The sequence below is a fragment of the Chrysochloris asiatica genome, unplaced genomic scaffold, assembly GCF_000296735.1.
Source record: "Chrysochloris asiatica unplaced genomic scaffold, ChrAsi1.0 scaffold00008, whole genome shotgun sequence".
NCBI classification, from domain to species: Eukaryota; Metazoa; Chordata; class Mammalia; order Afrosoricida; family Chrysochloridae; genus Chrysochloris; species Chrysochloris asiatica.
In genome coordinates, this window is record NW_006408526.1 from 9796916 (window position 1) to 9809983 (window position 13068).

Here is a 13068-nt window from a genome sequence, read left to right on the forward strand (position 1 = left end):
CACCGTAGTCCTCAAGCTGACATCTTTGCTCTTCAACACTTTAAAAAGGCTTTGTGCATCAGATGTGCCTAATGAATACATCGTTTGATTTCTTGGCTGCTGTTTCCATGAGTGTTGATGGTTAAGCCAAGAAAACATGAAGTCTTTGACAACTTCAATCCTCAATCTCAGATAATAATAACCTTAGGCAAATCGTTCAATCTCTTGAGCCTCAGGATTTTATCTCTACAACATGGAGATAAAATGCCCATCTATCTCCTTCCTGAAATCATTTTCTCTTTGAGAAAATGAGTTAAGAAAGCCTTGAAGTATATTATTTTTAAAGCATGAAATTCTGTTGTTGCTAATTGCTGTCTAGTCAGTTCCAACCCATAACAAGCCTATGCCCAATAGAACCAAACACTGCCCAGTCCTGCACCATCCTCACAATTGTTACACTTGAGCCCACTGCTGCTGCCACTCTGCCACTCTGTGTCATTGGGGATCTTCTTCTTTTTCACTTAGCCTCCACTTTACCAAGCATGATTTCCATCTCCAGAGACTGGGCCTTCCTGATAAGATGTCCAGAGTATGAGAGACAAAGTGTGACCATCCTGGCTTCTAAGGAGCATTACAGCTGTCTTTTTCCAATACAGATTTGTTTGTTCTTCTATAAGAATATTTTAATATTATTTTCCAACATCATAACTCAAATGCATCAATTTTTCAAAGTTCTTCCTTATTCATTGTCCAACTTTCACATGCATATAAGATAATTTAAAATACCACAGCTTGGATTAGGCACACCTTAGTCCTCAAACTGACATCTTTGCTCTTGAACACTTTAAAAGAGGTCTTTTGCAGCAGATTTGTCTAACACAATCCATTGTTTGATTTCTTGACTGTTGCTTCAATGAGTGTTGATAGTGGATCTAAGCAAAATGAGGTCTTTGATCACTTCCAAGTTTTCTCTGTTTATCCTGATACTATTTATTGGTCCAGTTGTGAGGATTTTTGTTTTCTTTGCACTGAAGTGCAATCCATACTGAAAACTGTAGTCTTTGATCTTCATCAACAAATACTTAAAATATTCTCCATTTCAACAAGCAAGGTTGTATTATCCACGTACATAAGTTATCTATAAGTCTTCCTCCAATCCAGATTCAGTTTCTCAGATTGTTTGCTTAGCATACAGATTAAGTATAATGAAAGGATAAACACCTTGTGCATACCTTTGTTGATTTTAAATAATTCAGTATCCCCTTGTTCTGTTTGAATGACTGCCTCTTGATCTATGTACAGGTTTTCCTCATGAGCACAACTGAGTGTTCTGGAATATGCAGTCTTTGCAATGTTATCCATAGTTTGGTGTGATCCACACAATCAAATTCCTTTGAAAATGAACAAGTACAAGTAGACATCTTTCTGATATTCTCTGCTTTCAGCCAAGATCCATTTGACTTCAGCCGTGATATTCCCTAATTCAACATCCTCTTCTGAATTTGGCTTACATTTCTAGTAGCTCACTGTTGATAATACTGCTGCAATTGTGTTTTAATTATCTTCAGCAAGATTTTATTTGCATGTGATATTAATGACATCGTTAGATGATTTTCATATACTGTTGGGCCACCTCTCTTTGGAATGGGCACAGATCTGCATCTCTTCCAATCATTTAGTTGGCCAGGTAGCTGTCTTCCAAATTTCATGGCATAGATGAGTGGCCACCGCCAATGCTGCATCAGTTTGTTGAAATATTTCCATTTGTCTTCTGTCACTTCAAGGTGCCTTGTTTTTCATCAATGCCTTTAGTACAACTTGGACTGAACCAACTCAACCAACTCAGTCCCATTGGTTCTTGATTATATGCTACCTCTGGTTGAATATTGACCATTTCTTTTTAATAGAGTGGCTCTGTGTATTCCTTCCATTTTCTTTTGATGTTTTCTGCATCATTCAATATTTTCCCCATGAATCCTTCAATATTCCAAGTTCTTACAGTTTGAGAAATGCTGAGTATGTTCTTTCCTTATAGTTTCATAACTCCAGGTCTTTGCAAGGTCAGTTGAAAATACAGCCTTGGTGGTAGAAATGATACTGAAGATTGGATAATAAAAGTTTGTAAGACCTTGCTGTTGTTGTTGTCATCAAGTGTCATTGAGTGAGTTTCAACTCAGCCAACCTGTATAGGGTTTCCAAGGAGTGGCTAGTGGATTTGAACCACTGACCTTGCAGTTGAAACCAACCCTACGGCCCTGTGCTTTATCCTGAAGCACCTTGTAGCCATATTATCCTATTACAAACATTTTACTTCCAGATGGATCTTGAAATGGTCTTTTCCACCACAAATGCTATGGCATTCCTCTTCAATTTTATGTTCCTGGCATAGTAAACCATATGATTGTCAGATTAAAAGTGGCCAATACCAGTCCTTTTCTGCTCACTAATGCATAGGATATCGATGTTTATGCATTCCATTTCATAATTGACAACTTCCAATTGGAATGAAATGTATTATTAATATCATTATTATAATTGTTCAGAGTATCACTAAGTAGTTAAAACTTAGGGCTTTAACATCAAAGAGACATAGTTCTAAATTCAGTCTTTGCCACTTAATAGCTGTGATCATCTCTCTAAACATCAGTTTCTTCATCTGTAAAGTAAGAATAATATGAGAATTATGTGAGATTATGCATTTAAAGTGCTTAGTGCAATGTCTGGCATCTAGTAAGCCTTTGATAAAGTTAATAACTCCTACTAGTTAGTCTACATTAAGAGAGAGGGAAAATTCTAATGTATAAATCCAGGTAGGAATGAACTAGAAGCTGTTGATCCACCACTCTGCTTTCAGGAGTCTTGTCTGCAAGAGATAGGAAGGCATCTAGCTGCCTATCTGTTGATCTACACTTGGGCAATACCTAAAAGGACTCTTTCGTTTAAGCAGCAAATAAGAATAATTGAGAATCATCAAACTCACATAACCAAGCTCGTGTAATTAAATGAGACTACTAAATATAGTTTGTTCCTCAGTCAAAAAAGACTTCCTGGTGACACTGTAGGATACACATTGGACTGCTAACCTCAAGGTCAGCAGTTCGAACTCACCAACTGCTCTGAGAGAGAAACATGAGGCTTTCTGCTCCCATAAAAATTGACAACCTCAAAAACCCTATACAGGGTTGCTATGAGTCAGAATTGACTTGATGGCCGTGGGTGTTGGTGGTGGTCAGTTTAAATCAAGTATGTATAGCACAAAAGGAGCCCTGATAACATAGTGGATTACACATTGGACTGCTGACCACAAGGTTGGCAATTCGAATCCACCAGCCACTCTTAAGGGAGAAAGTTAAGGCTTTCTGCTCCCATAAAGATTTACAGCCTTGGAAACCCTATACTGAGTCTCTGTGAGTCGGAACTCACTCAAGGGCACACAACAGCAGCAGCAGTACTACTGATATTAATTTGTACTCCTTATTTAACAGTGGAAATTATACAGGAAGAGTGTAATCTAACTAGGTTTCCCTTTTGGGGGTATTACTCAGTCGTGGTGTGGTACTTACTGTAAGATAAGCACTGGACTGCTAACCACAGGATTGGTGGTTCAGAGCCACCAGTCTATGTATAGGATCACTATGAGTCAGAGCCTACTCAATGGCACTTAATAACAGCAAGAACAATACATATATGAGGAGTCCTGGTGTGGCACTGTAGGATAAGTACTGGACTGCTAACTACAAGGATACAGATTAAACCCACCAGCCACTCCTCGGAAACCCTATACAGGGTCACTATATGTCAGAACCTACGCAAGGGCACTTAAGAACAATAACTACAATCTTAGTTTAGTATAGTTTATTTAGCTAGAATACTCCTTAGAAGGGAGAATAGCAAGACTTTGTATAGCATGCAGAGATTAGTCTCTGAAGAAGGATATCATGCTTGTAACATAGAGGGTCAGGGAAAAAGAGGAAGACCCTCAAAGAGGTGTGTTGACACAGTGACTGCAACAATGAACTCAGACATACTAATTATTGTGAGGATGGGTGCAGGAGCAGGTAGTGTTTCATTCTGTTGTACGTAGGGTTGCTATGACTGGATGGCACCTAACAACACTAAGAACAATCAGTTTTTCTCTCTTTCCTTCACTGATCTACCTCTTTGTCTAATACCTTTACTTGTAATCTTGGAGAATTCATCCTCATGTCTACAAAGAACACTTCATCAGTTGAAGTTTTAAAATGAGGACTTACTTTCTGGCAGAATACAAAACTGCTTGCTGCCTATCTTATTTATCTCAATGAATAGCACCACTATTCTTGAAGTGCTCTCACTCACTGTTTTTTCTGCTCGTTGCCTGTATGTTTTGCTCCTGTGTTCTTTGCTAGGTGCCTTGTGACAACACGGAAGGTTTTTACCACTTTGCTTTCTAACTGGAAAAAAGCAACAACCAAAACTTCTAGCTTTAGCCTGACCCACATAGGACTCTTTGGCCCACTGTATCATGATCTCCTTTCTCAGTGCTATGGTTCAGAACTGTGACTCATTACCTGTCACCCAAACCCATTGCTGTGCCAATCCACAGTGAACTCTGTGCACCTACTGTTGGAGGGCAGAACAACCAAAGAGAGCTATATGTAAATAGAGGGGGAAACAGCCATAGCGTATGATTTAAGCATTCATTCCAAAAAGTGTTTTTTCAAATTATTTTAACTTTTAAATATGCTTAGCTTAATCAAGTCAATATTTGATAGCATTCATGTAAGGAATGCAATTCTTCTTAGTACCAACTGCTAACCTTGAGGTTAATGGTTCAAACCCACTCACCACTCCTCAGAAACCCTGTAAGTCGGAACCAACTTGGCAGCACTTAACAACAATGTGTAAGGAATTTCTCAAGACTTTATTCATCCTTATATTAAGCCAGATCTCCAGGTAGCTGAAAATTGGGACTCAATATCAAATCATTTCATTACATATACAAGTGGAGACAGACAGTGAGAAGCAGAGAGGAGAGGAGAGAACGAGGGAGGAAAATGGCATGAATTAGTTACATATAGGATCTCTGGAGAGCACCTCTCTCTCCCTCACCAAACGTTTTCTATAACCAGAGTTTTCATCAAGTTACTCTCTCTGGACAACATTAAAAATTCTATTCTTAAAAAAAAAAATGCTTCTTGTACAATGACCTTGTCCTACATTTCCTTGGAGATTGAGGTAACATCTTCAGTGAAATCAACTTTTCTAACTAAGCGTACTTCCTGCTACTATGCAGTCAGTAATGTTGTAGAACTCTGTGTACTTCCCTCCTTTTCCTCTATGGGAGGATTCCGTGTCACACATCATTTCCAGAACTTATTTCCACTACAGTTCTTTCTTAGTGTTTATTTTCTCTTTCAACTTCAGTTCTTGGTTATAGTTTTATATTTTATTATGTTCTGGTGTGATGATGTGTAGGATAAGGCTGGACTGCCAACCGTAAGGTTGGTGATTCCAACCCAGCAGGTACTCCTTGGAAACCCTGTACAGGGTCACTGTGAGTTGTAACAGACTCAAAGCTTTTGACAACAATTATATCTGTATTTTTATCATTAACTACTTTACCTTCTGTTTTAGAAGTAAATTATATAAACAATTTAATAAAAGAAATATATACTTTTAGCTTCATCAACTGATTCATATCCAATAATCTACAAACTAATCCAGTATCTGTAATGCCTGGTAGTCTCAGAAAATTTTCCCCACCAGGCACAGTCACCCTGTTTTCTGAAAAGAAGTATCAAGGTCTGAAGAGAGCAGGGATCAATTTAAATGCAAGGGGGCTTCAAAAACTTTGTAGAAAAATGGAATTAAAAGTTAGTGGGACTTTTCCAAGAACATTTTGAAGCTCCCTCATAGATGATGTGTGAAAAAAGAAAAGGAAAAACACAAAAACAAAACAGTTGCCAGCCATCTGGTCACCTCTGACTCATGCGTGTCAGCATGGAACTGTTCTCCACACAGGTTTTTCAATGACTGATATTTTAGAAGTAGATCCCCAGGCCTTCCTTCTAAGGTCCCTCTGGGTAGAGTCAAAAGAACATCCATCCATCAGCTTACTGGCTGAGCTCATTGACCATTTATACCACCCAGTATAAAATGATTTTTTACAAAAGAACAGTGGATATAAGGTTCGAATTACCTTAATTGTTACAGAACTGAAGTGGATATGAGACTCCAGTTACCTGATGGGGGTGATTATGTGCCGTGGAGTCGGTTCTGACTCTTAGCGACCCTGCACAGGGTTTCCGAGGCTGTAAATCTTGACGGGAGCAGAAAGCCTCATCTTTCTCCCACAGAACAGCTGGTAGTTTTGAACTGCTGACCTTGAGGTTAGCAGCTTGACTCGTAACCACTATGCTAAATGAAGTAGCTGAGAGTAAGGAAAGGAGTGATCCAAATACTTGTAGGTCAGAGGAGAATGGCCTTGTGTTCAGACCTCTGGCTGGAAGCAAAGAGAGACCTTATCTAATGGCGTGTTCCCACTTATTTATAGTCCATTTATTTCCAAATAAGATTTGAAGTGACTTTAATACAAAAAAAAAAATGTACACACTAAAATGGTAAACTAGAATAGATATAAAATGGGAAAGGAAAGATTTAGCAGCTGTATTTTAAATTTTGCTGTATACATTTCATTGCATGCTAGTATCTAATGATAAAATGTAGTGGAAGTATGTCAAAATCCCAAATCACTCTTTCCAATTGCTAAAAGTTTGTTTCTCAAAATAGATATAAGATTATTTTAAATATATAATTGAACCTCTTTTGAAAACACAAATTGAGTTACATTAAGATGAATTTATCATTTTGCATAGGTTCTGTTACTGGAAGACTCAGAGAAATATGAGGTGTTCAGCCAACTAGATAGGGAAGAGTTCCTGTTTTGTCTTTTCAAGCATCTTTGTCTTGGTGGAAGCCTTTGTCAGTATGAAGATGTGGTCAATCCCTATCTGGAGACAGCAAAACTTATCTATAAGGATCTGGTGAGGTAATGTTGCTAGAGCACATTATGTAATTCTCTGGTTAATTGGGTGACTTATTTAATCACATTGGGAGTAAACTGTATCTGTTTCCAGTCATGGTAATAACCTAAATGTATAAAAACAGCTCCACCCTGGCCTTCTCTATAGCATCTTCTTTTTCCTTCAAGATTGGAAGTTTCTAGATTTCCCTGACACTCTGTTAATTACAAATCGGGCTGCTAACCCAAGGTCAGCAGTTCTAAACTACCAGCTGTTCCACAGGAGAAAGATGAGGCTTTCTGCTCCCATAAAGATTTAAAGCCTCAGAAACCCTGTACAGGTTCCCAATGGGTCGGAGCCGACTCCACAACACATAACCACCACCACCACTCTTAGTCGTCAGTCCCATTATTCTTCATTTGCTTATTTCCTCATTCAGATCTTTCACCCACTTCATACTTACTAGTGACTGCCATCTTCCAGGCCTCTGTTTTTTGTTTTGTTTTTTTTCACTCCCAGGCCTCCTTTGGAATCACAAGGAAACACAAGAATTCCCTCAGGATGTTTGAATTGCTTGCCTACTAGAATATATATATGTATTATACTTTATCCTTTAGTTTTAACTTCAGTGAATGCTTCTTGATTGTGATTTTCAATGGTGAAATTATCTGATGATCTTTGTAGGCAAGGGGGAAATAAACAAAAGAGAACAAAGCATCTCAATGTTTACGTTGCCAAAGAGCAAACTGGGGTCTCTGTTAAAAAGATTTACTGAATGAATAGAAGGACCTAGATTGTACAGTACTTTGTGATGATTCATAAAAGTACTCTCTGGCTGTGAGTGAAGTTTAAACTCTCCTCCACAGAATTTAAGTACAGAAAATCCAGGAAATTATAAGAAAACATTTTGATTGGTTCAAAGTTACAAAATCATGCTTTAACAGACAACAGACAATTCCTGGATCCCATGAGCATCATTTTGTTAATCTGTGGGTATTTCAGGGCCCACCCTCAGTGAATATCTCCTGAGAGCATGCTGTGGGTGGGAGAGAGAGGGAGGGAAGCCCCTAGGCTTTCTGAGGTATGTAAACAGTTGTTGTTTTGCAGTAAACAGTGAAAATGGAGTTTACCCTGAAGCTCTGACAGAAGCCCCTCCTTATGCCAAGCACCTAGACTTTTTTTAAAAAGTTCCTTTGTTGTTGTTTTTGTTTTTGAGTGCCAAGGAGTTGGTTCCAACTCATAGTGACCCTGTATAAGGCTTCCAAGGAGTGGCCAGTGATCGTGAACCACCTACCTTGTGTTTCAAACCAACCTTGAAATCCCCCACATTAACCCACAAGGCTACACCAGGATGCCTTTATAGGTGCATAATTTTTCTTTATTAGAAAAGCGACAAAATTAGTTTTTCATCTAACCCTTGGATGTTGTTTACTTATACTCAACCTTTCATTGCTCATATCCATTTCACACCTATCATTAGCTAGTAACAAACTACATGATTATTTATTTCATTACTTAATTAGTTAATTTCTTACATGGTTTTAAAATAAAGATTATTTTTATAATCTGTCACTAATCTGAATGAAAAATTACTATGTCAATGCATATAGATTGCCAGAAGAGAAATGTTAGAAGCTTATGCTTTCAGAAAGAGTGCAAAGATACATATATCAGTTTTACTGTCCTTATCATTTGCAGCTCATGAAAACTTAGCAAACTGCTATAGCCTTCCTAGCTGTACCCCAGCCACACACATGCACAAAGACATACCACACCACAATCGCCACAGTGTGCTGTGCTCCCTTCGGCCACATGAATCTGTGAAATTCCTCACTACCATGTATAATTCTTGGGGAGATGGAGGAGGAGATTCCATTAGAGATACTGGATATAGAACTTTAGGACCTAAACATTAAAGAAATTGCCCTACATTTCCTATATTCTCACCTGGTGTGGCAGTGTAGGATAAGCACTGAACTGCTAACCACAAGGTCAGTGGTTCAAACCCAGTAGCTGCTCCTTGGAAGCTTTACACAGGGTCACTAGGAGTTGGATCCAACTTGACAGCACTTAACAACAACAAAAAAGTGAAGTATTTTATATAATTAAATGTTCATTTTTTATAGACAAGTATTTACAGATCTTTAAGGAGCTCTGGTAGCGTAGTGGTTACAAATCGGGCTGTGAACCTTAAGGTCAGCGGTTTGAAACTACCAGCCGCTCCGCGGGAGAAAGATGAGGCTTTCTACTCCCGTAAAGATTTACACCCTCGGAAACCCTGTACAGGGTCGCTATGGGTCGGAACCGACTCGACGGCACTTAACAACAACAACAACAAGCTATAATATAAATCCTCTACAAGTTCAAATCAGGAAGTTATCGATGTAAATGCTAGCAGTCAGGAAAGTCTTGGTGGCATGGAATCCGTGAGGATGGGCAGAGAGGAAGGCAGCCTGTTCCTGGTTTAGGGACAATGAAGCACAAGTTTGTCATTCTGGGAGAGACTGGGAAAGAGACCGGTTCATTTGCAGTATTACTTTTTGCTGTTGCTTGTTTGTTGTTAAGTGCCATCAAGTCAGTTCCAATTCAGAGCGACCCTGTATAGGGTTTCCAAGGAGCGGCTGGTGAGTTTGAACTGCCAGTCTTGCTGTTCAATATGACCTTGAGGTTCAGTGCATTATCCCACAGTGCCACACCATTAAATACTTCTCTAGATGTAGATCTAAACTGAAGCATGCATATGCATTTATTTGTTGAATGAAGAGAATATGAAATTATCTTCCCAAACAACTTCAGCAGAAAATTACAATGTCATAATTATGTATTTGTGATGGTTTAGGTGTCAATGCAAAACAATTGAATCAATTAAATCACCTCAGAACCCTACAAAATCTATGTGGTTTACTTACCACATGCTCTACAGCAGTTGTTCTAATTTTAGCTAGCTCATGCAGATTTGGAGTCCTGGTGTGGCGCTGTAGGTTAATGCGCCACACTGCAAAGACGTTTGAATTGCAAGGTCGGCAGTTCAAGCTCACCAGCTACTCCTCGGAACCCCTATACAGGGTCACTATGAATCAAGGTCGGCAGTTCAAGCTCACCAGCTACTCCTCGGAAACCCTATACAGGGTCACTATGAATCAGAATCGACGCAATGACACTTGACAATAACATGCAGATTTGTTTCCGATACTGTTATGTGGGTCATGGTTATGACCTTGTTTATTTAATGATAAAGATATAGAGTAGATCAATGTAGCAGTTATATAGGAATTTGTAAGTACAGCCACTTCCCACCCGCCTGAATAGGTTCCAAAGACCTGGTCCTTATGCAAATAATTGTTATGCAAAAGTCTGGGATCATGATTTCTGGACCATTTCCTGCTGTGGCTCCTACATCATGGAATGCATATGGTATGGTGGTGGTGGTAATGGAGGGCCTTCCCCACCACAGAGAGTGGGGGGTGGGAGTGGTGGTAGTAATCCGATGTTGCCCGCTACCCGCTCAGGGTAGGACCCCCTCTCTACCTCAGTCCACTGGGGCCCACAGCCCCGTGCTGCCTCTCCTTCCCTCTCCTTTCCCACTTCTCTCACCAGCCTTCCCAGCACCTTAGGGCCCAGTCTCATCCAGTACACCCGTGACCTCATTTCATCCCACTCCACCTTACACTGTCCATAGCCAGACCAAGACATCACCAACGAACTGGAGAAGGCATCCCACAGCCAACTGGCCACTGCCTTTTGTGACCCTGTCATCACCGGAACCTTTAATATATTGTTTGGAGTGACCTGCGGTGGGCTCCTGGGCCTCGCCATAGCCCCACTTGGGAACTGGGTCATGGAGACACTAACTGAAAAGTTTTTCAGAATGTGAAATATTGGATGACAAGATAGTTGGTAAAGAATAGGTGTATTGTAAGCATTCATGAAATGTAAAGTATCTTCAGTAATTTACTCAGAATTCTGAGCCACATTTACAATCAGGTCATGTGTACAAGCCAACTTACCCAAGAAGGTTGTTTTTCTGTTCCTTTACTCAAATTTGGATGTTTCAGAAAAACATCTATCTTTCTAATTATACTTGCAGTCACTGCTTTACAGTGCCTAATCTACCCTTGCAGATTAATATCGCCACTAATCGTTTCTAGGAAAGACATCCATTCCTAATGTTTGAAATGTGATTTCAGTAGTCACTGACTGAAGCAAAAGTCTAACCTTGTTCTTACAAATATTTTCTTCCTCATCCACTCCAAAAAAATAACCCAAAAAAACATGTTGCTGTCAGTTGATTCGGACTCATAGAAACCCAGTACAATAGGTCTTATGAAATACATCTTTTAAATACTTTAGAAAATGCCTTATATTCAAAGATTTTATGGTTCCTTTAAATAAGTAGGCAATACTTTATTGTTGTTATTGTCAGGTGCCATTGGGTCACTTCCAACTCATATCAATCCTGTGTAGGGTTTCTGATCACTTCCAACTCATATCAATCCTGTACAGGGTTTCTGATCACTTCCAACTCATATCAGTCCTGTGTAGGGTTTCTGATCACTTCCAACTCATATCAATCCTGTACAGGGTTTGTGATCACTTCCAACTCATATCAATCCTGTGTAGGATTTCTGAGGAGCAGCTGGTAAAACTGCCGGTTTTATGATTAGCAGCCAAGTGCTTATCCTAGAACACCACACGAGAACTCTAAGCAATACTTGAGAACCATTTAATTAGAGAGTTAACAATCTGTTGTTTCATTACATTTCATACTGACAGATTTGGGCTGCTAGCCTCAAGGTCAATAGTTCAAAACTACCAGCTGTTCTGTTTGAGAATGATGAGGCTTTCTGCTCCTGTAAAGATTTGCAGCCTCGGAAACCTATACAGGGTCACTATGAGTCAGAACCGACTCCACGGCACACCACCACCACCATGACCCACCCCATGTAATAGGAGCCCTGGTAGTATAATGGGTTATGAATTGGGATGTTAACCACAAGGTCAGCTGTTCAAAACCATCAGTTGCTCTATTTCATTTGCGTGATTCCTGGGTTTTAAATCTGAATGAAATCTCTTGTTGTTGTTGTTGTTGTGCGCCGTGGAGTCGGTTCCGATTCATAGCGACCCTGTACAGGGTTTCTGAGGCTGTAAATCTTTACTAGAGCAGAACGCCTCATCTTTCTCCCACGGAACAGCTGATAGTTTCAAACTGCTGACCTTGCGGCTTGCAGCCCAATTCGTAACCACTACGCTACCAGAGCCTAGTAGGGTAGAAAAACCACATAAGAATCTGGAAAACCTGAAATGACTTAGGACTGATCGTCTCCATTAAATATAAACTCATACACACACACACACCTCCCACAGAGTTCACCTAGTTTTCCTCCTCTCTTATTGCTTATGAACATTTAGTGAAAGGGACAAATCCATATTTTCATGGGCTAAGAGGAAAAGAAGGGTTGTTGTTGTTAAGTGCGGTCGAGTCTGTTCCAAATAGAATCTACACATGCTACTTAACAACAACAACAACAAAAGCAAACGTCATAGATGACGTATACCTCTGAAATAAGGCAGACAAAAAAGGACAAATATATATGATCCCAGTTACAGGAAATATCTTGGTGTGTAAAATAAGCAATGGACTGCAAACCACAAGATAGGTGGTTCAAACCTATCAGCTGCACCTTGGAAACATTATACAGGGTTGCTATGAGTCAGAACCAACTCAAAGGCAATTAACAACAATGACAACGTGTGAAATATCCGGAATAGAAAATGCATAAAACCAAACTTTTTTAATGGTTACCAGGGTCATGTGGATGGGGGAATCTGGCGGGGGTGGGGGTAGGGGGTGGTGTCACTTGAGGGATACAGAGTTTTTGTTGAGAGTGGTAAAAGTTTTGGAAACAATAGTACTGATGATTGTTGCACAACACTGTTGTTGTTAGGTGTCTTCAAGTTAGTACTGCCTGATAGTGACTCTGTGCACAACAGAACAAAACATTGTCCAGTCCTGCGCCATCCTCACAATTATTGTTATGCTTGCACCCACTGCTGCTGCCACTGTGTCAGTCCATCTCCTTGGGGG

The 13068-nt window shown here is 39.7% G+C and overlaps 1 protein-coding gene across 1 annotated transcript in view; it reads left to right on the top strand.

The window, feature by feature from the left end:
* LOC102836758 (chromosome unknown open reading frame, human C11orf70) overlaps positions 1-13068 on the top strand; it is a 62363-nt gene that overhangs the window by 37300 nt on the left and 11995 nt on the right. The window contains exon 5 of the mRNA XM_006833950.1: positions 6837-7009. Coding sequence (XP_006834013.1) covers positions 6837-7009 — 173 coding nt within the window. The remainder of the gene's footprint in view (positions 1-6836; positions 7010-13068) is intronic.